The following is a 26,343-nucleotide window of genomic DNA, read 5'->3' as shown; positions in this document are numbered from 1 at the left end:
CCACCCTCTGAATCTTGGTCCTCATAACTAGATTGCAGCTTGAATCACCTAATTGGGTTTTCTACCTCTAGCCTCTCTTGTTTCACATAAATATCAATTAATAATGCCCAAGTAATCTTCCTAATGCATCATTTATTAACTCGCCCACTCCATAGGGACTTCTTATATGCAAGGTGTCATCCTTTCATCACATCCCTTCCTTCTTAGGAACCCATAGTGGATCCATCACCTCAAGACCACACTCCCCTCCCTGGTTCTCTGTGCCTACCATTCTCTGTGCCTACCACCTGGCGTCATCCTCCTTAAGTGACCCTGATTACCCCTCCCATTAATTGAGCACTGCGTCCAATATACAGAGCATGCAGTTTTAGCCTCTGAATCTTTGCTCAGAATAAAGGTCATTGTATCCAACTGGAAAAAAATGTATTGCATCCCCACTCTGATGAGTGATGGAAAAACCTGAACCTTGGACTTGCACTTTCATGTCTGGCTTCTATTTGATTAGCTCTTACTAACCTGTTGCTTGGTTTCAGCCTCATGACTCTGGTTCACCTCAGTATTGGCATATCTTTGATGAATTGTTGGTTTGTAACTCTTCTCCTGTGGATATTAGATATGGAGGTAAAAAGAGACTGAATCAAGGGAAAAATGAAATAAAGTATATGAAAGTACTTAGCCTAATGCTTCGAATGACACTGATGCTCTCTCGAAGTCTGTTTCCACTCACTGTTAGATGAAGGCAAAATTCCTCGGCCTATGACATCAGAATTAGCTATGCCACAATTTTTTAATGTAAAAAGCAGTGTGTGTAATATGATAGCTGATTCCAGAGAGTATACCTGAAGGAAAAAAGATTAATCTGCTCTCTCCTCGTCCTAAAGGGACTCCAGGTGGTCTCCGAAACCTTCCAGTCAGATTCCATCTCACCCAAGGCCACCATTTCTGGCTGCCACCGAGGAAACTCCTTTGATGGAAGTCTGTCCTCCCAAACTTCCCAGGAAAGAGGTCCATCACATTCCAGGTATGTGATGTTAAGGACAAAAATGCATCCCCAGCCTCCAAAAACTAAATATGCATTATTAGCTCCTTGTAAAGCCTCTGTTCCTTAGAATGTGTGTGTGCATGATGTATATATATTCTTGGTCGATGTACAGTTACATTAATAATTCCAGAAGTCTGCTATGAATGGCTCTCCTTTAAACAAACTGGAGTGGAAGTGGGATGACATGCCTGATATGAGATGTCTGAATTAGATTATATTTTAAATAGTTAAATACAGAAACTCAAATGATCCTATCTGTCAAAAGATTATGTTGTGGGGATGTGAAAGGACCTGCTTTAATGTATGAGAATACTTTCTACCAGGAGATCCTAGTATTAAAGTGGGTGCTTCTAAAATACTCACAGGGAATAGAAAGGTCTGTTCTTTGTAAACATTCCAATTCTGCCTGTTAGCTTGTGTACATGGTGCATTTGCTTACAAATGCCTTCCTGAAGGACAAACATTAGTGTCTTCCTGCTCCCTGCTGAGATGATGGAAGCCTGGATTCAGGGGGTTTGCCTTTGTACCCAACTAGAAGCTCCACCTACTGAGTGAGAGACCATGAGACCATCTGTATTTCTCCATTTTCAAATGACGTTACTGTCTAGTGGATATGATTTTAAAAGGAGGTATTTTTAAAATAGTTTCATACACCATAAAACTCACCCATTTAAGTGTACAATTTAATGATTTTTAGGAAATTTACAGACTTGTGCACATTTCACAGTGATCCAATTTTAGAACATTTCTATCATCCAAAAATATCCCTTATGCCCATTTTTCAGTCACTCCCATTCCCACACTCCAGGTGATTATTTGATATACTTACATCTCTCTGTAGTTGCATTTCTGGACATTTCAAAAAAAATGGAATCATACTGTATATGGTGTCTTGCATCCATCTTCCTTCATTTAGCATATTTTACAGGTTCATCCACATCATAACTGACTTACACTTTTTAAAGATCACTCTAAGTGGCTTATGGGAAATTGACTCAGGAAGCGAAAGTGGATTCAAAGACTAATTAGGAGACTATTGCAGTGGTCCAGGTGAGAGATTATGACTTGGTTAGAGTGGTAGTACAGGTGGAAAGGCTGAGATGAGGTTGGAACTGGCGTACACTTTGGGGGCAGAGCTGACATGACTGGATGTGGGGAGTGAGAAAAAGAAAGGAATCAAGAATAACAGGCTTTTTGCTTGAGCAACTGGGAGAATGGTGGTTAAATTTATGAGATAAGGAAGGCTGAGGAAAAACATATATAAAAATATTCTGGCCCAGCCGGGCGTGGCTCACAGGTTGAGCATTGACCTGGGATCCAGGAGATCACAGTTCAATTCCCAGTCAGGGCACTTGCCGGGGTTGCAGGCTTGATCCCCAGTAGGGAGTGTGCAGGAGGCAGCCAATCAACGACTCATCATTGATGTTTCTATCTCTTTCGTTCCCTATCCCTTCCTCTCTCTGAAATCAATAAAGATTATATATATATATATATATATATATATATATATATATATATATATATATATTCTGAATGTGCTTACCTCCACCAATTCCTCCTTGACCAATTCAGTTCTACTCAAATTCCAAAAAGTTTTATTTAAGCATAAAGAATCTCTTACCTTAAATACCATGCTTCTGTTTGACTTCTAAAAATTTTCAAAAACTTTATCAGGATGAAATCTTGAGGTCATGGAATATACAGGAGCTTATATTTCTTACATTATTTTTCTCAACCACAGTAAGCACTGGAAATTTGCAAATATAAATAGCAAGTGATATTTCTTTTCTTTGACAAAATTAATTGTTAATGACCCCAATTTGATTTGCCTGTAAAGACTAAGTCAACTATAATGTCCAAGGTTTCCTCTTCCTGGAAGGACAATGTTTGTTCCCATCTTTGATATTGTCAAACATATATATATATGCATTCTTTGACACATATCTCGTTGCCCATAGTACACATATTTGAGAATTGGATTTAAATCAGTGACACTTCAGAATAATGAATTAGGTCTTTTCCCTACCTAGCTGCAGTGGCTGGTTGCCATGGAAATGATGCACAAGATAAACCTTTCAGAAAATGCTAATGTTAATATATCTTCATTGGAGGAGTTCATGTATTAATCTGAAATGAAAAGAACTTTAATAACAAAGCAGTGCAAATATCCTAGGAATAAAAGCTGTGTGCTTGTATCAAATCCAGTTTATCATCTCTTTTGCCCTGACCTTGACTGAACTGAACATCTCTTTTCCTTGAACTCTGCAATCAGTGAGCAGGTAGCCAGTTTGTTAAAATTAATGTGAGATTTCATCTTTAATTACCATATGCATAGACTTAATTTCTGCTTCATTAAATACTGCACAGGGTCAAGACTGATTTCCACAGTTCTCTGCCTCCATTGATTATTTCTAGAACGCTTTTCTGCCTTGGATGACCTCTACCAGCATCTCCAACCCTAGTTAATAATAACGTGGCTTCCTGAGCCATAGTTAGTTGGAAAATAGATTAAAGCAATGCTTGCCTTTTTCAAGACTTTTTTTTGGTGGGGAGGGTCACAATGTGTTATTTACTCTGCACATAAAAAAAGTATATGCTAATTATAGCATATGAAAATTTAAAAGGTATAAAATATTTCTTTAAAAATAAAAATCATCCATGATGTCATTAGGTAGATATAAACATCATTAATTTTTTTCGATGTACTTCTCTTTATTATTTTTACATATACCATTTAGAACAAGATTTTTATAAAATTTTTCTTTTTTTCTACCAAGTAACTTATAAAATTATAGGATATTAGAGTTGGAAAGGATATTTCTATCATATCATACACCAAACTGTCCCCTTACCATCTTTATCCAGTTTTGTAAATTTTTCTCACATTAATTAAGTAGATGGTTAATGTTAAGGAAAATGACTTTTTTTGCTTACTTAGTGAAACAGTGACTACATCTGATAGTGCAGTCCTAAATGAAATAAAAACATTTATTGATCGTTTTTGTTTTTATTGACTACTCAGTACAGCTCATTCTTTAAGCCAAATAAACCAGTGTTTGAATAACAACTAAAATGAGGGTTATAAATATTTGCCACAGACGACAGAAGGCCCTTTTAAATTCACTGTGTGTCAAATGGAGTCTCTTTAAATATTAAGCAATTGAAATGTAAATTTACTGACAAAATTTTGATGATTAAGTTACAGACATGTTTTTAGTGTCTGACCATAGCCTTATATCGGTGGATCCCTGCTGTTGTGCAGACCGTCATCACTGAATTGACTTGATGTTAGGACATAGTGAATGACTACAGGACTCAACTGTATAGTTAGTAATTGCTTAGAGAAAGACATAGCTATCGTCATCTGGCACCCTGAGGAACTAAACTGTCAATATATCATTCCAGCTAGTGTTTCCATATAGGAATTGTTTTAGATGTTGGCTTAAAAGTACAAAGTCAAGCATTGCATGTTTCTTTAGGGCAATTGTCCTCTAATCTTATTAAGAGTATTTATTTTAATTTTCATTACCTGGAGATGTTGTTTAAAATAAAGATTTCTGGGTTCTATGCGCAGCAATTCTGGTAAGTCTGGATTCTGCATTTTGAACAACATTTGTTCTCCCTGTCCCCCTTGCAGTTTTCATGGAAGTAGTCCATTGGCATCTCATTATATGGAACACCGCTCTAGGGATTTGAAATAATTTATGCAACTCCCTAATCTAAATTACTAACTAGAAATATTTGGAGACACTGAGGTGCAGGGCAGAAAGTAAAGGGTAAAAACAGCTAGTACAGTGGGGGATAAATAATTCTGTTGGACTGCTAATATCTGTCTTAATCACAGCAGCCCAATCAAGAAAATAACTGTTTTCACCCGCACTTATAGTAAGTCAGATGACTGTCACAAATACTGGAAGAACCTAAAATTACGCAGCTGGTAGCCAGCCAACCTCATACTTTGTCTTTTCTTTATAAAGCCAAAAGTATATTGCTGGGGGAGGGGGAGGAATCCTATTCTAGGTATAAAAAATAGGCTGAGAGGAGTGAGTGAGTTCATACACATTTTTTAAAGTGAGATGAGGGGTGGGAAGGAGGAGCAGTAAAGACCTCTTAAAAAACTCATAGAAATGAGAATCAAGGTTATTTTCCCTCAAACTGGGCTTCAGACTGTCATCAGTCAGGAACCAAGTCACACTTGGGTAATTTTTGAAGAGTCAAAACAGGTTTTGTCATGAGCAAGGGAGTATCCTCAAAAGGAGTCACTCACATGCATTTGTGTCTTTCTACAATACCAGGTTTATTAGGAGAGACCTCCCCAATAAGCTGTAGAGTCACACACAGGTTACACACAGAGAGGGGGAGCTTACCTGATAGAAGCAAGCAGAATGAGCCTCCAGTGCAAAGTCCCAGTCACTGATGATGTTCACAGGTGGATAGGTGGGCATCAGTTCAAGCCAGGCAGCTATAGTGTCAGCACTTGTCCAGTGAGTGGAAGTTCACCAGAGCTCTGAGCATGACTCATGGTACAGCCAGGCTTGAGCTTTGGGTGGTTAGAGCTCTGAGTTCTTATAGCCCACAAGGGGTGGAGGTCCCAGACATATCACTGTCCAGATGGAGTTCTTATCCAAGTGTCCAGACATGTGGTTTTGGGCATTTGGACCCCTCCTAGGGGCATTCCCATTACACCCATTACCTCAGTCTTGACCTAATTGTCATGGATGACAGTGGCTCCATATTGGATTGTCATAGGTGTCCAAAAAGTCTATTTTGCTCTTGCTCTGTGTAGGTTGTTTACAAAGATTTGGACAGGATGTAGGGAAACCACTGAGCTAGTGCAGTTCTCTAGGGATCAGGGATGGGGCCAGCAGGAGACCCACCAGCTCAAAGTGTGAAGGGATAAGGGACGGGAGCAGTTGTGGAGAACTCTATGGAGAGAGTGATTAACAAGAGCTGTGACCATCAGTGGTCACAGTTCGTCAGCCCTAGATCACAGCGCCATCCCTAGGCAAATCTCTGGGAGGGTGGAGACTTGTGAAAGAAATCCTGGTCCTTCTGCCTTCCCGTCTCCTAGGAGCCTTCCTTTGCCAGATTCAACCTGGAGCCAGAGGCAGGGGAGCCCTGAGTAGAGTCCATAGGGACCAGTCTTCCAGGACAGGGAGGTAGAGGGTGGAGAGCAAATGGGGTCAGGGAGTGGGGATTGGAGGCAAATAAAAGATATCCTATCTAGGATAGGAACCTTAATTTTGAATCTAGCCCTTATGCGTATGAAAACTCAGCAACTCACAAAATTCTGAGACTCAGCCTTTTTATTAAAATGATTACATAATGAAAAGTTAGATAATATACTGAAGAAAAGCAGGTATAACCCATCATCCAGGGGATAAAGAGACAAATTTGTGTGATACTATATATATATATATAAAATTTTATATATATATAAAATTCAATGTGATAATTTTTATCTTTTATTCATGTATTTATTTAGCATTTATTTTGTTAACTACCATTTTGGATTTATATCTTCCATTTTATTTTATTTTGGGCTTTTTATTTACTCTGCATTTCATGGTTTTTTGTTTTTTTCTCTTCTTCTCTGCCTATTAATTAATGAGTTTTCTCTAATCCCCATTTTTCTTCTACTGGAAGAAGACTTTCTATTATTTGGTTACTATTGAAAGTGTAACATAGATACTTGTCTATTGAAAGTCAGAATTAAATGAAACCCCAATGCTTCAGCTCCAGTCACTCTCTGCCTTATTATATGTTGTATACGCTTGTGAAACCACCTCCGCAGTCAAGATAACAGAGTCATCACCCTCCAAAAGTTTGCATGTGCCTCTTTGTAATTTCCCTTCCTACTCTTTTCCCATCCACAGGCAACCACAGATATGCTTTCTGTCACATGGATTAATTTGAAATTACCTAGAATTTTAGATAAGTGAAAACATACTGCTTTTTTGGGGCGGCAGCTTTTTTCACTCAGCATAATTATTGCATATACCAATAATTCTCTGTCTTTTATTGCTTAGTAGTCCAACGAGTGATGTACAAGTTTGTTTATCCATTTGATGCAGTGTTAACAGGGGTCAGGGACCTGAGGGTCCAAGACCAACTGTGGATTCTTGACTTTGCACAGGAAAGAATTAAAACGTGAGCCAGCACAGAGTTTAGAGTAAAAATGAGTTTATTAGTGAAGCAGTGAGACATGGAATGGGCTACCCATAGACAGAGCAGCCCCCTTTAGTGAAATTTGCTTCCTTTATTGAGGTTCATTTAATTGGGGGGAGGGTAGTAAGGAGGAGGAATATTCAGGACCTTCCTGGGAAAGGGGTGGAGATTTCTCAGAGGAGCTCCCTAGGCCTTTTTGTGTTCTTATATGGGCTTTTTGGTTTCCATCACAGTGGCATGGAGTGTGGTGTTTAGCATGCTAATGTATTTAGCGTGCCAGTGAGTATATAATGGCCAGGGGTTATCCTTAGGTGAAATCAGTGGCCATGGTGGATGGAGCTGCTCCCTGCCAGTCAGCTACAAATCTTGTTGGGGGTGTGGTCTGTCTTCTTGACGTCCCTGTAGCTTTTATGGATTACAGCTGCTCTGCCACATACCCTAGATTATAGTCACCTGCTGCTGGGCACTTGTATTGTTTTAAATTTGAGGCCATCAGAGTGTTATAAAGTTCTTTTCTGCCTCATGATTATAAAAAATAGCCACAATGTTTTTCTAATACTACTGTGGTTTTATATTTTTACATTTAAATCTTTATCTTGATTTTATTTGGGGAATAAAATACGTTAATTTAAGATAGGCCTAATTAACTCTTTCTGAGTAACTCGTGACATTATTATATATATTATGTATATCAAAGTATCCTTTGTGCTAACTTGATGCATCATCTTTTTTATTTATTAAAGTCTTATAAATATTTGAATCTTTTGTAGCCCCATATTTTATTCCATTGAACTCTTGTCTATTCCTAAATCAGCACTACATTGGCTAAATATATTGCTGTAAAACACGGATTAACACCTGACAATTTATATTCTTTGCATTCTTGTTTAAACCTTTCCTAATTACTCTCAAATGTTTATTCATTCATCCAGTTAAATTTCAGAACAGTCTTATTGATTTTTAAGAGATAAATCCCTTTTGAATTTTGGTTGGAATTTACAATATTGTAATTTATAATAATAAATATATATTTAGAGCTTCTAAAACCCTTAGAATTTTCTAAGTGATGAGAGTGATAGAGTGTCTGTTGTTATGTTAATGTGATATTTAGAATGCACTAAGGGCTGGGGGCTGGTTTCCAGAAAAACCAACCCTGTGATTAGAGGGTTGGAACTTTCAGCCTTTTGGGTTTGAGCAGAGGAGTGGAAGGAGAGAAAAAGCAATGAGACTAAAGAGGATGTCTAATGAGAAATGTTGGTGTCTGTGGAGTTGATAAGAAGTGGTTGGAAGGGTAACCTAAGGGACTTTCTGATGGATTGAAAGTTACCATGCAGCTGATGTCCAGAGTATTCTAGCTCCTTGGAAAAGGGATGAGCTGTAGCATAACACATATGGGAACTTAGCTGATTGTAGGAAGTTTCTCTTCTTCATGTAACTGCCACCTCAGTCAAATAAATAGCACTGTAGCACCTTATGTGACTGAATTTTAAAATATTTAGTTTGCTATCTGTCAACTAAAATACCCAAGGATATTGGACTACGAGATATCATTGACATTCAAAACCACAGTGTACGTAGGCAACAGGCCAGACAACGGTACTAAATAAAGTAGAAACAGTGAAGTGCACCACGTGCTCTGATGGGGAAGCAGAAAGTCTATGAAAATGGTTCATGGGACACCGGGCCTGGTCTGAGTTTGTAAGTTTGAACTGGTCACTGCAACCCTCAGTAAGAATACATTTTACTCGTGGGAGGCAAAACGATTCCAGGTGTTGCCCTGGCCGGTTTGGCTCAGTGGTTAGAGTGTCAGCCCTCAGACTGAAGGGTCTCGGGTTCGATTCCAGTCAAGGGCACATACCTTGGTTGCAGGCTTGATCTCCTGCTCCTGTGGGGCAAGTGCAGGAGACAAACAATCAATGTGTTGTTCTCACATTGATGTTCCTCCCCCCACCACTCTTTCTGAAAAGCAATGGAAAGAATATCCTCTGGTAAGGATTAAAAAAAGGAAAACTATGCTGGGTGTTCAGGTGACAGATGCCATCTTAGGAAGCAAGCTAGTCCATCCTGGGAGAAGTAGGCCCCTGTTACCTAAAGGGAATATTCTTGCATAGGTAAATAGGCGCGTTAAGTTGTTTACTGCTTTGGATTATACAGCTTTTAACAACCAAGTGACACTTGACTGTATATAACAAGCCCCATCCCTTTTTGGGTGTGGAGATCTATGATCTACCATTTTGCTGCCAACCAACAAGCCGTGTTTGTCCATAACGCCCCTAATAAACTCTTGGTGTAATTCTGGAGTTGTCAGCCTCTTTTTTTCCATCTCTTGACTGAAAATAAAATTTGTTGCAAGGACTTAGGACTTGTGACAAAGATATGAAGTGAAACAAAAATTTCATCAGCCATAAAAATCCTTACTCAATTGGTTGCAGTCTGATGGTTTTATTCTAGTTAACTTTTTAATAGCGGCCATATCCTTTTGAGTTAACCTCTTGAACCAGTAATAAATTATAACTTTTATTTAAAAAATACGGGTCTGGGAAGTTTAGGAAAATCTAAGTGGCTGCATTTTTTGCTTAAGCTCTTCATGTGTGCTTAGCACCATTTGCTAGTTGATAGCAGGGTACAAAAATTTTACTTTTGTATTATCTAACTTAGGAAGAAATTATACTTGGCAATGAAGTTTTGATTTAAGATTACATATTAGTTCCCAGCAGTTCTAAATTTATAATTTATATTTTTCTGTCATTTTCTCAGGACCATATGTTCCTCAGGCAAGGAAGTTAAATTTTCTTACCTTCATATCCCCTAAGATGATGTATTATGATGAGTAATTGTTTAAAACTATTTTGTAGTACAATTAAAGTAATGACTAAGTAATGAATATGTCATCTGTTTAAACTGAATAATAGAATTCCAGAGCCTTGAGGTCTCGAGATTTTTAAAATTAGTTTTGCTATCTTACATAGATATATAAATTGAGTTTTCAAAATGATTTCATTTTCCTTATAGTATAAGTTTTGTTTCTTTTGTACTTTGCAGTTCCTTTGTTTGTTTTTTACATAATATTATCATAATTGAAATTAAAATAGTCCAATGAAGAACACAAACATCATTCCCATTTCTGTCAAACTAAAAGTCAAACCTAATGATGATGATGAAACCTGATAGCTTAGTTTAATAAAAGAGACAACAAGATCTGAGCCTCATCTGTATCTATAGATTCTCATCATTGTCTACCGCCCTAGTTACTCACCAACTATATCAATTTCTTGTGATTTTCCTCTACCCACCTCCAATTCAGGATGCTTTAAGAACACTGTACCTTTATAAGCATTGTTACCTCTGACTAAAATGCCATTCACCCTCCTATCCCATCCTCAACTCTGCCTGGAAAATTTCTACCTCTTTCCAATGTCTCTACTTCCAGGCAATGTCTAGCAAAAGTGGGATGAATGAGACCAGTCAGGAAGATATTAAGAGTAAACCAGTAAAAGATAAGTGAATGAATAAGTGTATAAATGAGAAAAGCAGAGTGATAAGCCATGTGCCACCCCTTGTAATGTATGAGTACCAAAATAATCATCTTTCTGCCTTCAACAGGGTCTCTCTTGTGATACCTCCATGCCAAAGGTCCCGCTATGCCACCTACTTTGATGTTGCTGTGCTTCGCTGCCTCCTCCAGCCCCACTGGTCTGAGGAAGGCACCCAGTGGTCTTTGATGTACTATCTACAAAGGTTGCGACACATGTTGGAAGAGAAGCCAGAAAAGCCCCAAGAGCCAGATATCCCTCTCCTGCCCAGACCCAGGAGTAGCTCCATGGTGGCAGCAGCTCCCTCGCTGGTGAACACCCACAAAACCCAAGTAAGAGAGACTCCGTCCACTGTCATTGGAATCAGCAACTTCGGTTTTAACAGATTTTCTGTTTGTTCTGTGCTTCCACCTCTTACTTATTCCAGTGCTGAGTATTTGGCTGGTGGGTGACTGTGATGCTGTTAGCCTTTCCCTTCCATCTTTTACTGCTGGACCCTTTTGCTGCTCTTTAGCATTATATTTACCATTCAAAGAAGTGCTATCTGAATGCCTTTTGCACACACTAATCTAAAGTAAGCCACTGTTGATCCAGAATAATGGAAAATTGGGTTTTAGATCATCAAAGCACTACTTAATAGAGAGTTCTGACATATAATCTGTTGCTTACCAATATTGTAAATTGTGTGACACTAGAGTTTGACTGACTATGATTTAACCTCTTTTGTTTGTTTGGTTTGGTTTTGTTGTAATCCTCACCTGAGGATATTTTTTCCCATTGCTTTTTCAGAGAGTGGAAGGGAGAGAGAGAGAAAACATCAATATGAGAGAGACACATTGCTCGGTTGCCTCCTTCATGTGCCCCGACCGGGGCCAGGGGTTGAGCCTGCAACTAGGGTATGTGCCCTTGGCTGGAATCAAACCCAGGACCCCTTCAGTCCATGGGCAGACACTCTAAGCACCGAGCCAAACTGGCTAAGGAGATTTAACCTCTTTTGCATAACTCAAAATGATTTAGTGCCTCAATGTCATCATTAGGAATATTGGTTTTTGATATATAGTCTTGCTCTTTATAATAGATGACTGGAGTAATAATCTGAATTTACATTGAGGGGATGACATCCTCTAAAAATCACTTTTTGATAAATTAATGTCCTTATATGAGCTTGAGCACTTATTCTGCCCCTTTCTCATCAACCCCATGTATTGAGTATGGAGAGAAAAATGTGATTTAGTGGTGTGTTCCTGTTGTTTGGGTTTATTTAAATGTGAATTTGCTGTGTCTGAAAAAAAATCTGCATATTCTGAAAGTAAACATGAGTAGTACAATATCAGGGAGAAAAGGAAATGTACTCTGTTTTAGTAGTAGCTGATTCTGCCCAAAGTAAATATCTCCTATGGTGAATCACTGAATGGAAAAACACATTTTTTTAATAGAAAGAGAAAAAAAACCCTATCCCATCCCTGTTTTCTTAGCTTTCCTGAGTCTGGAGCTTCATGGTCTCACTATTGACAACTCCAAAGGGAAGTTACAGTCAATATGAAATATATCTCCTCAGTAGCTAGATTTGGATTCTGAAAGTCTAGATATAAGTTAAATATTTTATAGATATCAACACAGTAGGCATATTTCTATTAAAAGTATGACATCGCAGTAAGAAAAGTATTGTATATAAAGCCCTAAGTCCTTGCTTATTAAGTCTACCTATATTGTCTTGTAAGGATCTCACCATGAAGTGTAATGAAGAGGAAAAATCTCTCAGTCCTGAGGCCTTTTCCAAGGTTTCATTGACCAATCTGCGTAGGTCTGCAGTCCCAGATCTTTCTTCAGACCTCGGTATGAACATTTTTAAGAAGGTGAGTAGAGCCCCTGACACTTTGATTTTTGGGTAATAAAAAAAAATCATTGGGCATCAGGTGTTTCTGATCAAGCTGCAACATGGGGCAGGGTGGGAAAGGGACCTCGGGGGACAGAAGTCAGCTCCCAGTTGTAACATTGGCTTTACAGCATGACGTTGTATAAGCCCCTCTGTGTGCATGAGTGTGCTCCCCACTCTAAATGTTGTTACAAAGCCCAGTCCTGATGATGTGCTTTCATTTGGTGATGCTGGAGGTAGTTGTGATAACAATGGTGGCAATGTACATTTGTATGATTCTTCTCATTTTATCAAGCGCTTTGTATAAGTAGTTCCCATTTAATCCAATGAGATCTTTATTTTCCCCATCCTGTGCTGTAACCCAGAGGTTCTCAAAATTTACCACTCATCAGAATCACCTACAAGGTCTTAAAACACAGGTTGCTGAGCCTCACCTTCCCAGGTGATGCTGATATGGCTGGTCCAGGGACCACACTTTGAGAAGCACTCCTCTTGCCCAATCCAGCAAAAAGACCCAGGGAACATGTTGCCTTTTGCTTCATTCCTTTCACTCTTTAAATGCATGTGGAAAGTTCTCTCATCTCTATCTTAGCATATTCAGCGACTTTCTGGGTCTCCTTGTCCTGGAAATGTCCTGTATTTTCTCGCCGGCCATGGAGCCCTTCGGGAAAGAAACTGTAAGTTCTCCGTTACCCTGTGCCTAACCCTTCACCTCTCACCCTTGTAGTTCAAGAGCCGCAAAGAAGACCGAGAGAGGAAAGGCTCCATCCCCCTGCACCACGCAGGGAAGAGGCGGCCACGGAGAATGGGAGTTCCGTTCCTGCTTCATGAGGACCACCTTGACGTGTCCCCCACCCGCAGCACCTTCTCCTTTGGAAGTTTCTCTGGGCTTGGAGAAGACAGGCGAGGCATTGAGAAAGGAGGCTGGCAGACCACCATTTTAGGTGACCGCAGGGACCTTCCAAAGCAGGGCAGAGCTTGAGTGACCTATTTAGGAATCTGGATCTAGGGCTCCTGGGCAAATCTGGGTCTTCCTTGAACAGTTTAGTCAAGAAATGTGGGCCTAAATGTGAGCCTCTCAGTACAAAATAACGCTGTGTCTTCACATCCAAAGAAATGCAGAAAATTGAGTTACTTATTCAAAAGTTTTGTATAATCAGACAGGCAATGGTCCTATTTCTTAAATATTTTAGATATGGGAGCATGGCCTTAGAGGGTCTCGTGCATTAGCTTTCACTGTGACTCCAAGGACAGACTTTTACTTGACTTGAATGCTAAAAAAGAGTAAAGAAAAGAAAGAAACATTTTTTCTTTTTGGATGGCATGTTAAGAAGGCCAGCTTAAAATTAAGAGTTGACAGCTAGCTGGGGCCCAATTTATAGTTTCTGACATTTGGCTTAGATCGGGCTGACCCTATCACAGGCAACTGCGTCAATCATTTTGACCCTGACCATTCCCAAGGCAAATTCAAGTCCTGCTATTTGGCTATGCCTTACGCGCTTCCTAATAACTCCTCACTCTCACTGCTGTCCTTTCAAAAGACAAAATCTGGGCAGAGCATCTTGCAGATTTCCAAACCCTCTTGTGACACTCTTGTCCATCTCAGGGAAATTTACCCGGCGGGGCAGTTCTGATGCAGCCACTGAGATGGAGAGCTTGAGTGCCAGGCACTCACACTCTCATCACACCCTGGTGAGTGACCTGCCGGACCATTCCAACAGCCACGGAGAAAACACCTTCAAGGAAGGTGGGTCGGAGGCAGCGCCTGCAGGCGGGAGTTCAGGTTCCTTTTCCTGTTTCCTGTTTTTACTCTATGTTCCATTTTCATTGTAACCTGGCTCCTTGTGCTTTCTGAAAATGTGCATTCATGTATAATATTGCTTGGTAATTTACTTGTGAGCCATTCTTAGAATTTTCTTAGTAGCAAGAGCTTTTGGACAGCACACTATGAACCCCATATGTCTCAGAGGGAAAGCAAGAGAGAGCCATTCATCTTTGTTTTCAAAGATCATGGATGCACAGGGCTAGACGAGACTTGGAGGATAGCTAAATACAGGACTTCATTCCCCGCTGTGATGTCACTCTGAAGGGTTTGTCACCTTCAGGGGGACGAAAGTCACTGCCTTCCGAAGTCACCAGTTCCTTTTTCAGACAGCTTCCACTTCTGATAAATGCGTTATGTGCTTATGTCAGCAAACGTGTCTCTGGGTGAAATCTGAGATGGGTTCTTATTCTGTGCTCTTAACCTATTAGCATAAATTAATCCCTCTTTTCCCTAGACTGTATTTCAAGTATTTGATGACATCTGTTAGTGATCATCACAGATTTATGTCCATTACTCTAAAGAAAAGAAGAAAAAAGAATCCTTGTTTGTTGTTGCTTAAATATACCAGATAAAACCAAATATTTAAACAGCCCCAGAGTAGGGAAATACTTCAACTAAACTAGTTTAACTATATTGATAGAGTCTGTCAACTAGTAGACAAAAGTTAAATTCTAGCCTGGGTCTTAAGGAAGCCGGCTGGAATTCACATTTTTCTATAACCTTCATTGTTTGACAGATATTCATTACATGGCCTTACCACCTGCAGCAGTTCTATGGGAGTTGAGACTAGCTCTGCGGCTATAAGGCAAATATCTGTAAAAGCTACAGCTGTGATTGTGGTCATAATTTAAATAATAGTATAAGTGTCTAATGTGATGTCCCAAATTAACATGGAGAAAACTAAGACATTGCTTTCCTTTTATTAGTGAGATCCCAGATCTCCACCATCACAGTTGCAACCTTCAACACCACATTGGCGTCATTCAACGTAGGCTACGCAGACTTTTTCAATGAGCATATGAGGAAGCTCTGCAACCAGGTGCCTATCCCAGAGATGCCACACGAACCCCTGGCATGTGCGAACCTGCCTCGAAGCCTCACAGACTCCTGCATAAACTACAGCTACTTGGAGGACACAGAACATATTGATGGGACCAATAACTTTGTTCACAAAAATGGCATGCTTGATCTTTCTGTAAGGAGCAAGAATTTTTCTTACTGAAGCTTGAAAGATATTGACTCTTTGGTTCGGTTTTTACTATGTTGTATAAAGTGGGCATATACGGATTCTTAGAAATGTTGGTCCTTAAAATGAAAAAGCCACCCCTATACAAAAATTTCACAAATGTGTTACCCCTCTTAGCTGCACCTTTCCCTTTTTTCAAGAATTACATTAGATTTGACCTGATCTCAGAATATTTTTAACCCAAAAGCATTAGTGAATCCTGAATACACATATATAAATATGCATACATGTGAGTGTGTTTGCTGAGTCCCTTTTATCAGGAATGAGAGTAAAAAATTCTCTGTTTATTTTCTTTTGTTATAAAAGCAACATGACTATAAACCTCCTGAGTAGCAGGGGGAAATGAACAGAAGTTCAATAAAAGATTTAAACTTGCATTCTCAAGGATGCCTGTCTCGATTATAGTTATTAGCAGATGAAAGGGTTGTTATATTTTTACAATTTTACTTCACAAAACTGTTTATTTCACATTAGGGAACCTGGCTTAGCAAATAATTTTAAAACATTAAAATAAAAACAGGACATAATTTAAAAATGTAAATATTTTGTATTTAAAATTGAAGTGTCAATAATGATACCATTGTGACTGTGCAAATGTTCCTCTATTAAGTGCACAAGGAAGTGATTTTTCTTTATCATTGGTGGAGAGTGAAAGGCAGAGGAATAGAATACTTTGATTTAAAAAGGAATTGAGCGAGTTTCCATTTTGGCCAATAATTACTCTCACATTAATTCATTATACTTCATTATCCCCATTAGCTGTATATCACAGCAAGCTTGGGGATACTTAAGTGAGATAATACACACACATATGCATTTTTAATCCTTTGGGCATTTTATACTCTATATTAAACACATAAACAAGGTTCCAAAACAACTTAGATAGACATAGCTGAAAATTATCTGAATTGTTTATACTCAAGTGCGTATAACATCCTACAGGAAATCAATGAAATGGAATCACTGAATCTGGATAGAAAGAGATAACCCAAGTTATCTAATCCACCCCTGTTTATTTTTGTCTCCCCGCAGGTGGTCCTGAAGGCTGTCTATCTGGTCCTTAACCATGACATCAGCTCCCGCATCTGTGACGTGGCACTCAACATTGTTGAGTGCTTGCTTCAGCTTGGTGTGGTGCCCTGTGTTGAAAAGAACAGAAAGAAGAGCGAAAACAAGGGAAATGAGACTGTGGAGAAAAGACCAAGTGAGGGAACTTTCCAGTTCAAAGGCGTCTCTGGAGGTTCCTGTGGGTTTGGGGGCCCTTTGGTGAGTGGAGCTGGAGATGGTGGAGGAGAAGGAGGCGGTGGAGACGGAGGAGGAGCGGGAGGTGATGGAGGAGGTGGAGGAGGCGGAGGAGGCCCTTACGAGAACGAGAAGAACCAAGGGAAGGTAAGACCGCACAACCTTCTGTGTCCTCGAGAGGGTTTCCCCTAGTGACTTTTCAGTGTGTGTTTCTCAGCACTTCATTGTCTCAGAACAACAACTAGTCACTAGAGCAAGACACTGGTGAGTCTAGAAATCTCTTCCTTAGGTCTTCAGCAGGCATTAGGGGAAAGAGATGAAACTGTATTCTAAATTCAAAGCTCCTGCCATCCAAGCAATGTCAGGCCAAATTCCCTGGTCATGTTATTTCTGCTGGAGAACATCTGAGACACACTACATGGCCATAACTTTCAGTCTGCCACCGAGGATAATCTCTCTCAAGACTTGCAGGGTCTGACCTAACTGATCAGTGTTCTAGTCTTCTCAGGCTGCCATAACAATATCATAGATTGGGTGACTTAAACAACAGACATTTATTTTTCACAATTCTGGGAGCTGAGAAGTCCAAGATCAAGGTACAAGCAAAGTATATTTCATTCTGAGGCCTCTTCTCTTGGTTGGTAGGTAGCTGCCACCTTGCCATGTGTTCACATGTCCTCTTTTTCTGCATGCACAGAAAGAGAGAAAGCTCTAGTTTCTCTTTTTAGGACTCTAATCCCATTGGACCAGGGCCCCACTCTCATGACCTCATCTAACCCTAAATACTGCCCAAAGGCCACATCTCCAAACCCTGTTACATTGAGTGCTAGGGCTTCAAGGTAAGAACTTGGGGGAGACATAAACATTCAGTTCATAACAAACAGTATTTTTCCTCAAGATAAAGTTTTTCTCTTTACCTAATGAACATATTTTGGGGGTACCCAACTTCAAATTAGAGTTAAGGAGAAAGGGGAAACTTTTGCTTGGTTAGTTGGTTGGTTTATTGGTTTTAATTTGGAAGACTAGCCTTGTCCTCTCATGTCTCAATTGTCATATTCTAGTGTCTTTAGTTTTCTTATCATCGATTGTTACTGAATTTAATTCCCTTTGCCTTGAAACACCTGGTTTATGATCTTTGTATTTAATATCAAAAATTAGTTTTCTCCTTTAATTCGGGTTGTAAATAAGAATTACCACATCTTACATTCACATAACTTATTCTGATTTCAATTTGAGTTTTTAGTGGAAAATGCTGTTAAGAAATTGAAATCAACAAGAAATTTGAAGCTCTAACAAGTTACATACCATGTCAAGTGTTTACAAGTATCAGATTACACTGTGCAGATTTCTATCATCTACATATTATCTAATCTATGAATTGTCCATTTTTTTCTTACAGATTATTAGGTTTTCACATCTGAATAGATGTTACAATGCTTTTTTTTTCTTTCTTTTTAAAAAATATATCTTTATTGATTTCAGAGAGAGGAAAGGAGAGGAAGAGAGAGAGATAGAAACATCAACGATGAGAGAGTCACTGATAGGCTGTGCCTCCTGCACGCCCCCGACTAGGGATCAAGCCCGCAACCCGGGCATGTGCCCTGACCAGGAATCAAACCCCGATCACCTGGATCCTAGGTCATCGCTCAACCGCTGAGCCATGCCCGGCTGGGCATTCTTCCTTTTTTATAATTTTTTTCCCATCCCATCTCTTTCCAGTCCCACTGGATGCATGTTTAATGTGCATTTATCATCTGTGTTTCTTTATCTCTTTGTTTACTCCTATCTTCCCAATATTCTTGGACAGTGATCCAAATATTCCTGCCTCAATATTGTTGGATTCCTGAACCTTTTCTTCAGGATTTTCTCCTCCTGGTATAATCATATGTATGTTGTTTTCCAATTCTAATACATAGTATCTCCTAGTACTTAAGGCTCTCAACTTCTTAGTTCCTCATACATCACTGATGACAATCCAAGGCTCCTCAGATTTTGCTTTAGGTGAAAATTATCTAAATGATGGTAGAGATCACAAGGGATTTTATCTTGGGCCCTAAAATGTAAGGGATCATTCAGTCAGCAGTTATGTAAGAATTAGCAACCAAATACGATTTCTAAGGACCAAATTTGTAAACACAGCAAACAATGAGATTCTTAGTAGCGTTCCATTTCTTACCAGCAAATAGGCTGACCACAAAAGAGATAATAGATGGTAGACTGTCCATTATAATATTCAAGGGGAAACAATGAAAGAGACTTGAAAATTTTTGATATGCCTTTATCAATAAAACATAGATATTTCAACTAAATTGATGGAGATTTCGCTATATATCCTAAGGATTTCTGGGGTTCATTATTAGTATTATGTTTTTGTTTTTGCTTTTACTTCTGATTTTTACCCAATTAGTATTTTCATCTAATTTCTTATTGAAGACCTGCAAGTCCCTTGCCTATTTAAAATCTAGATATTATACTAGAAACTTGATAATATAACTGTTATTTTGGCCAAAGTTACCACTTTTGATTAGTACAGCAGTTTTTAAATTTAGATTATGCGGTCTCAAAAACAGACACCAAGATACAAGTGTTTTGTAGTTAGCTCTGCAAAATAGTATTTTTCATAGAACAGAGAATTTATAAAATGAAACCTGACTTTAGGTCAAGTGCATTGTGTCTGTGCTTCACACAGGTGTGCTTTTTCCCAAGCCCATCTGTCATTTTCAGTGACATCAGAGGGTTTATCTAATTTTGCATCCTGGTAATTAGCAGAAGCAAGGGAATTGCTTATATTCAAAAAGGAAGATCTCATTTCTATTTCTGTGTTTGCCACTGACTGGTATTGAGAGCTTGAAATGTTATTTAATATCTGTCTTCATCTTTGTCTGTAGCTTGATACATCTTTCTGAATGTCACCTGTGAGAGAAACCTAAATCCCAAGGACATATGAAAGTCTACAAAAATACAAACCTAAATAGATATTTACAAAGAGTGTTTGGAGTTAGGTTTTTATTTTAAAGGAACATATAGTAATTCCAAAATGTATGTTAACCCATCTTCTAAATCACCTTGTTACCCAACGTGACCTATTGCATCTGGCTGTGCAGTGTGTGTACTACACAAAGGCTTTCGGCTAAGGGGGTCTGTCAGTAAGGACTAAAATCCAGTCCAAGCTTTTCTCACTGAGCTGTTCACCCAAAGGCTGCATCCACTAAGAGGGCTCACCCTTCCCTGATTCATCCACTCAGAGGAGTGTCTTCTCTAATTTGCACAAAGTTACCCCAAAGGATAGCAGTGCCCTGCAGCTAGAAAAAGCAATTAACATTTGTTTTGCTATTATTATGTGCCTTACATGTTTTGATTCATTTAATTCTCACAACTCTGTGAGAAAGGTACTATTATGATTCCCATTTTGTAGGGCACAGAGTGGTTATATAGCTTGCCCAAGGTTATGGAGCTAAGATTTGAATCCAATCTGAAACATTTCTGAATTGTTATTTACATATATAAGAATGAATGAATAAACAGACAGATAGATGTCTATTGGTAAGTTTGAGTCTTCTATTTGCAACCATCTGAGCTATAGAGTTCTCAGTAAGCACACTCAGATGTGGAGATATGTGTGTAGGAGTTTCCTGAGGTGTCTTCTCAGGATCAATATCTATGAAGGACCAGAAGGACTGAGGAAGATTGAAGCCTCCGAAAGTAATGGCACTCCCACACTGGGATCTGTGTCATTCCTTAGCAACAGCTCCCTTATGCTTCCTTGGAAATAATTCAAGGAAATTCATTTTTCTGGAAGCTATGTTTTCCATTAAAAGTAAGGATGAAATGGGGCAAAAGAAAGGATGGTAGTTCTCATAATTCATGCAGGAAGGCTTCCTATTTCACCTCAAAGGAAAAATCATGCTGAATGTTTACAAATTTTTTCATACTCTCACTTTTCTTGTGCATAAGTATTACAATGTAGTGAAAGTATAAAATTAGAAAAATCCTTTAATAATGTCAGAAATTGTCATGTGATTTCTACATTCCAGACTCTGATCAGTGCCAGAAATTTAGCAGTAATCCTTGCCTGGTGGTACTGTCAGAAGCCTGCTGATGAGGGTAGCACCTGGGAAAATCTATTTGCCTTCATCACTGATAGTCCCCACTATCTCTCTCTAGCAGCTTTCCTGATAGTCTATCAAGGATACGAAAGCATATCTTTGAACAAAAACGTTTCATTCACATCCTTTAACCTTAGAGGGTATGCAAAATGCACAGATATTTTTCTTTTAAATCAATCATCTTCTAGGTTTTAGAAAAATTAACTTGCTTGTTGAGACCTTGACAATATTTCCCAAATTGCAGGTGCTCACTATAAAACAAATTGGCTTGCTTTGATCATACAATAAAATCTTAGTAGCAGAAGGACCTTAGTGACTAAACAGACTTCTCTTTCTCTCTTGTCCATGGATACTAGGAAGAAATTACACCTGTAAGCAACCATAGGCTTGCCCTAACCATGCTCATCAAAATAGTGAAGTCTTTGGGATGTGCCTATGGTTGTGGAGAAGGACACCGAGGGCTCTCTGGAGATCGCCTGAGACACCAGGTATTCCGAGAGAATGTAAGAGAATTAAAGTAGATTCCATTTCCTCTCCCTCACCCCTTCCTCCAATTTAGGAATGAGTCCTTTGACAATGAGGGTCAGTGTTCCCTGAAAAATCTTGTATTTCATAGGGGTAATTAATGCTGTCTTGGGGTGGGAGGATTCCCACAACGTATCTCAAGACATCTAAAACTCAGGCCCAGGAAAGCTTAATTGGGAAAACACTTCTACCTCCTGCCCAGGGCAGGCCAACTCCCAGTTGGTGAAAGGGTAGATCATTGGAATGCATGAATTATAGTTTGAAAGAACTTGGCAATGATGAATACATTTAGCAAGCTTTCAACCGTCTGTGACGAATGACTTCTTAATCGCTTGCCTGGGAACTAGAGAAGCATATTTTATACAAAAGAAAGGAGTCAAAGTTTAGGACTGAATCCATTATTCTTACACAGATATGGAAAATGGCCCTTATTGGGATAAAACAGGACTGTCAAAGTAGCCAGTCGTGTTCTGGCTGCTTTGCTTGAGAATGAACCTTGACTTCTGTTTGAGATCATATCCCTTTGAACTGTGTGAAACTTGAAACTCTGCACTTGGGCTTGCAAAACATGTTTCTGCAATGGACCATGGTCTCATGCCAGCTCATTTTCATTTGCCTCGGCTGATGGACACTTTTCCCTTCACACTTGAGCGACAACCAATCTCCATAGCTGGGACCGTTGCCTCGTATGTACAGTTGAATTGAAATCTTAAGAAAACATTTGCCTAAAATAAGGGCCTGATGCAAATTTGAGTCCAGGAAACCATTTGGCATATCTTGCAGAGTTTTAGGATCATGTCAAAATCTAATGCCAGCCTGTTTTTCCTTGGTGTTAGGTTTTGTTGTGAAGTGTCCACACAGTTTTAGCATGCTGTGTTTCTTTCTTAATCCATCATCTACCTGTCTATCCATTTATATGTATTATTTCTTTAATATTCTATTATGTTGTATACATTAGTTTATTATATGTATATGCGGGTTATGTTTCACAGTAGTTAACTTCTAAATTACGAAACTTGAAAACTTTGACCAAGATCTAGATTTTTGAGGCCAAAATTAAATCAAAGTAATAAAAAGCTGACATTGCCCCCATCTTTGCACATGCATGTGTGATTTTTAATTCTGTCACAGTATGAATAAATGCCCTCAAGGCTGAACCCACATCACTCATCCTGCAGAAGACCAATCCCATGAGATAAAACACTAAAATGTAACGTGTGATGCTTTAATTGGAGGTATAAACTGGCTCTAGCACCAGAACTTGTCTTTATAGACATGGAGAAAGTAGATCTAGTTGGTCAGAAGCCACTTGACAGGCTATTGTTATTTCTTAGCTCACCGTGCTTCCCTCTCTAAGACTACTGAGTATTTCCTATCAGGATGTCCAGACAGTTTTCTGCCTGCCTTCTCAGCTTTGCTGACTTACATGACAACTCCTCCATGATCTCATAGCCCCATTTAATATTCATTATGGGGATTATATGTGCTTATCCATGCTCAGTAAACACATAGTTCATTCTTCAAGAGCTCTAAATTTGAGAAATTTTCCCTGGGAATGTCCAATTCAAGAAATAGGTATTTCCAGATTTCTAATGCATTGAATTTTCAGAGGGTACTTAATTGTTAAAATGTTAAGGATATTTCTCACCTCTACCAGATCAAGTCCTCTACTTTTTAAAAAAGAAACAAAAAAGTATTGTAATGATATTCATCAAAGTGCCTAGCAATTCCAGCATGTGCTTCCTAGATTAATCTATTGTTAGCTGGTAGTCCCAAGTGATTGAAAGGGATTTTGTCTTTAGCAGTTTTATATTTCTTGGGAAAGTTTAGAATATTCATTCAGAATCGAAGTACTAAAGGGTTGATATTCTGATTCTCACTTAAACTTCTCATTGAATTCATTCAGATATTCTAATAACCTCTAAAGAGTAGATCTAAAACTATGCCTTTTTATTTTATAGAGAAGATAATTTTTACTTCAGGGCTTTCCAACTTAGCATTTTAAAGTACTTTGTAGCCCTGGCCAGTGTGGCTCAGTTGATTGAGTGTTGTCTCATGCACTGAAATGTTGCCAGTTTGATTTTCGGTCAGGGCACATGCCCAGGTTGCAGCTCAATCCCCTGCTGGAATGCATGCAGGAGTCAGCCTATCAGTGTTTCTCTCTCTTCCCCTCTCCCTTCCTCTCTCCCTAAAGTCAATTAAAAAAAATTAAAATAAATAAAGTGCATTGTAATTACTGCAGTGAAGATCTTCACAAAGTGTTTGTGGAAAGATAATTAAATACTTCTTTATGCAGAACATATTTTACTGAAGTGCTTTGCAAACTTCATTTTACAGCAAGCAGCATTTATTTTGTAAGAAAGAAAAAAAAAGAGCTTGCTTGAGATCTAGCAACCAGTAACTTCCTTGAAATAAAACCCCTAATTTCCTAAAGTTCTAGAACCCAGTAAAGGAAGAAAAAAAATCTACCCACCTGACTTTGTGATACATGGAGAGATTATTATATAAGGTCATAGCATGAAGCCTATTGCTAATTCATAGTTTCAGCCTTTTAGAATCTTTCATTTTCCTCCTAACATTTTCAAGAATCTTTCTCTGAGCCTTGATTTGTCAAAATGGTGATATAACTGAAATTTTCTCCTGTGATATTTCTCTCAATAGGAGAGGGCAGGAGACCCCCTTATGGTCCCAGGTAGCATCAGTGCATTCTGTCAGTAGCCTTCTGCAGCTGATGACTATGACTTTATTTGTTCTGTTGGTGGGGATTATCTTCATTCCCTTGGCCAGATGGCAAAATTATTTGCTGGATCATAAGAAATATAATTTCGAGTAGCTGGGCCGAGGCAGTGGTCACTTGTTTTTCATATCCATAAGGCCAACTTTTAACACCGAACTTTCACATTCAAAGGCAGACACACAAGTAAACAAACCAGACTTGCCTTTATTTTAAGCCTCTTTCATGTTTCAAGGATCTGTCCCTCCTGGCCAAATAAAAGGGCACTGGATAACCAATTCCTACATTCCTCACACCTCTCTCTGTTAAATCTACTTAAGCTCAGAATAGCTGAGCTTGAGAGTGGCATGCTTCTTACCATTGCACAAAGCCTGTGAATTTTTCTAACCCTAGATTCCCAATCCTGCCACCTACCTAAATTTTACACTCTGGCTTTCTTCATTGAGACCTTAAAATCTCGATCTTGGTGGAAATACTGAACTCCCTCTGGCACCAGCATTAGACCTTAGCTTTGGGTTTTTCCTGGAGCAGCCCACCTCAAAGTAAATGCCCTTGGACTGCTCAGCCTGCCTCTGCCCACTTCTTACTCAGACAAGAGGGGCTGGCAGGGCTGGCCACCACCAGCCAGCAGGGATGGATAGGAGCCTTTGCCTTCTGAAGGCTTCTGTCTCGGGCTAATGGTATCCTTAGCTCAAGCTGGTACCTGTGACTTTTTCACTTTTCTTCCTTCATTGCAGGCCCAGAACTGCCTCACTAAGCTGTACAAGCTAGATAAGATGCAGTTCCGACAAACCATGAGGGACTATGTGAACAAGGACTCCCTCAATAATGTAGTGGACTTCTTGCATGCTTTGCTAGGATTTTGTATGGAGCCAGTCACTGACAGTAAGTAGTGCTGAACCAAGTTCAAGTTCTAGGAGAAGTCACTGTGAGGTGAAGCAGGTGGCATTTCAGAGGCACATGAGATTTGAGGGGATAGAATGTAGACAAAGAGGGGGGTGTGTGTGTGTGTGTGTGTAATAGTATATACAAGAGAAGCCTGTACATCATCTTTGGTGACACATTTTGGAGCCTTTCTGAGGACAGCTTACCTCAGCAAATGGGAATTTGGTAAAACTGTGGCACCCTCACCGTTAGCCCTCAACCCTTGCACTACCATTCCTCTCTCCCATATGACCTTCTGTTGTGTGACAGCTGAGGCAGAGATCAAGGAACAAGGAAATACATTCACAGATAGTCATGTGAAATGAATCCCTGTTATGTATTAGCCACAGTGCCTGGAGATTTTTTTCACAAAATAAAACAGACAAGAAAAATATATAAATATAGTAGTAACATAATTTTAATACATACATACACATACACATATACTGAGTTCAAAAAACAACAGGCAAAATAGATCTATAGACAAGCCCCCAATATTTTATTTGTATTTTAACTTCGTGGCTTAGGACAACTCCAGTATAGAGGCCTGTGTTGTAGGGGAGACCAGTGAACACCAAGTGCATCCATAATAAACCAAACACCTTTAATACCACCTGAATGCAAATACAGTAATGAAATGAAAGTGATGTGTGAAGCCAGGTTGAGTAAAATATACTTTTAAATTAGAGCCTGGGAGGAAATAACTTCTTAGTACAAGGTTTTATTATTTTATAAGATATTCATATTAGTAGTTGATCAATTTATAATGAAGATAGTTGATGGATTTAGAAGCAGTGTTTGGTTTGTATACCAGGCTATACTATTTGGTTATCACATTAAAAGAAAATATTGTTCCTCTGAAGAACCCTTGGAATAATGTATGTTATCAAAGCTGTTTTAAGCCAAGCACATTACAAACTAAAAGAAAAAAAAGAAATAAGTGAGAATTGTGGTTGAGACTGCAAGAGAAATTTTGATTACAAACTATTTTTTATCTTTCTTATGTTATTGGAGATATAAACTATAAACATAGACTGAATCATTTGATTCTAATGTAAAATCTAGAGGTCATGCCTTGCCAATTGACACAGAAAGTAAGAGGTTGATAATAAATTGTATTAC

At 38.9% G+C, this 26,343-nt stretch overlaps 1 protein-coding gene across 2 annotated transcripts in view; it reads left to right on the top strand.

Annotated features, from left to right (window-relative positions):
• The window catches only part of UNC80 (unc-80 subunit of NALCN channel complex), a 159,903-nt gene that overhangs the window by 14,950 nt on the left and 118,610 nt on the right, over positions 1 to 26,343 (top strand). The window contains exons 7-15 of one of the 2 annotated variants that reach the window (XM_087819609.1): positions 882 to 1,021; positions 10,814 to 11,075; positions 12,465 to 12,599; positions 13,347 to 13,563; positions 14,226 to 14,366; positions 15,371 to 15,639; positions 16,723 to 17,079; positions 21,395 to 21,526; positions 25,035 to 25,182. In XM_087819609.1, coding sequence (XP_087675735.1) covers positions 882 to 1,021; positions 10,814 to 11,075; positions 12,465 to 12,599; positions 13,347 to 13,563; positions 14,226 to 14,366; positions 15,371 to 15,639; positions 16,723 to 17,079; positions 21,395 to 21,526; positions 25,035 to 25,182 — 1,801 coding nt within the window. Of the gene's footprint in view, positions 1 to 881; positions 1,022 to 10,813; positions 11,076 to 12,464; positions 12,600 to 13,346; positions 13,564 to 14,225; positions 14,367 to 15,370; positions 15,640 to 16,722; positions 17,080 to 21,394; positions 21,542 to 25,034; positions 25,183 to 26,343 lie in introns of both variants that reach the window. The other variant, XM_087819608.1, reaches the window with a different exon arrangement.

This window comes from Miniopterus natalensis, chromosome 8 (assembly GCF_054644295.1).
Source record: "Miniopterus natalensis isolate mMinNat1 chromosome 8, mMinNat1.hap1, whole genome shotgun sequence".
NCBI lineage: Eukaryota > Metazoa > Chordata > Mammalia > Chiroptera > Miniopteridae > Miniopterus > Miniopterus natalensis.
The sequence above is the reverse complement of the archived record's forward strand: the minus strand, read 5'-3'. Positions and strand labels throughout refer to the sequence as shown.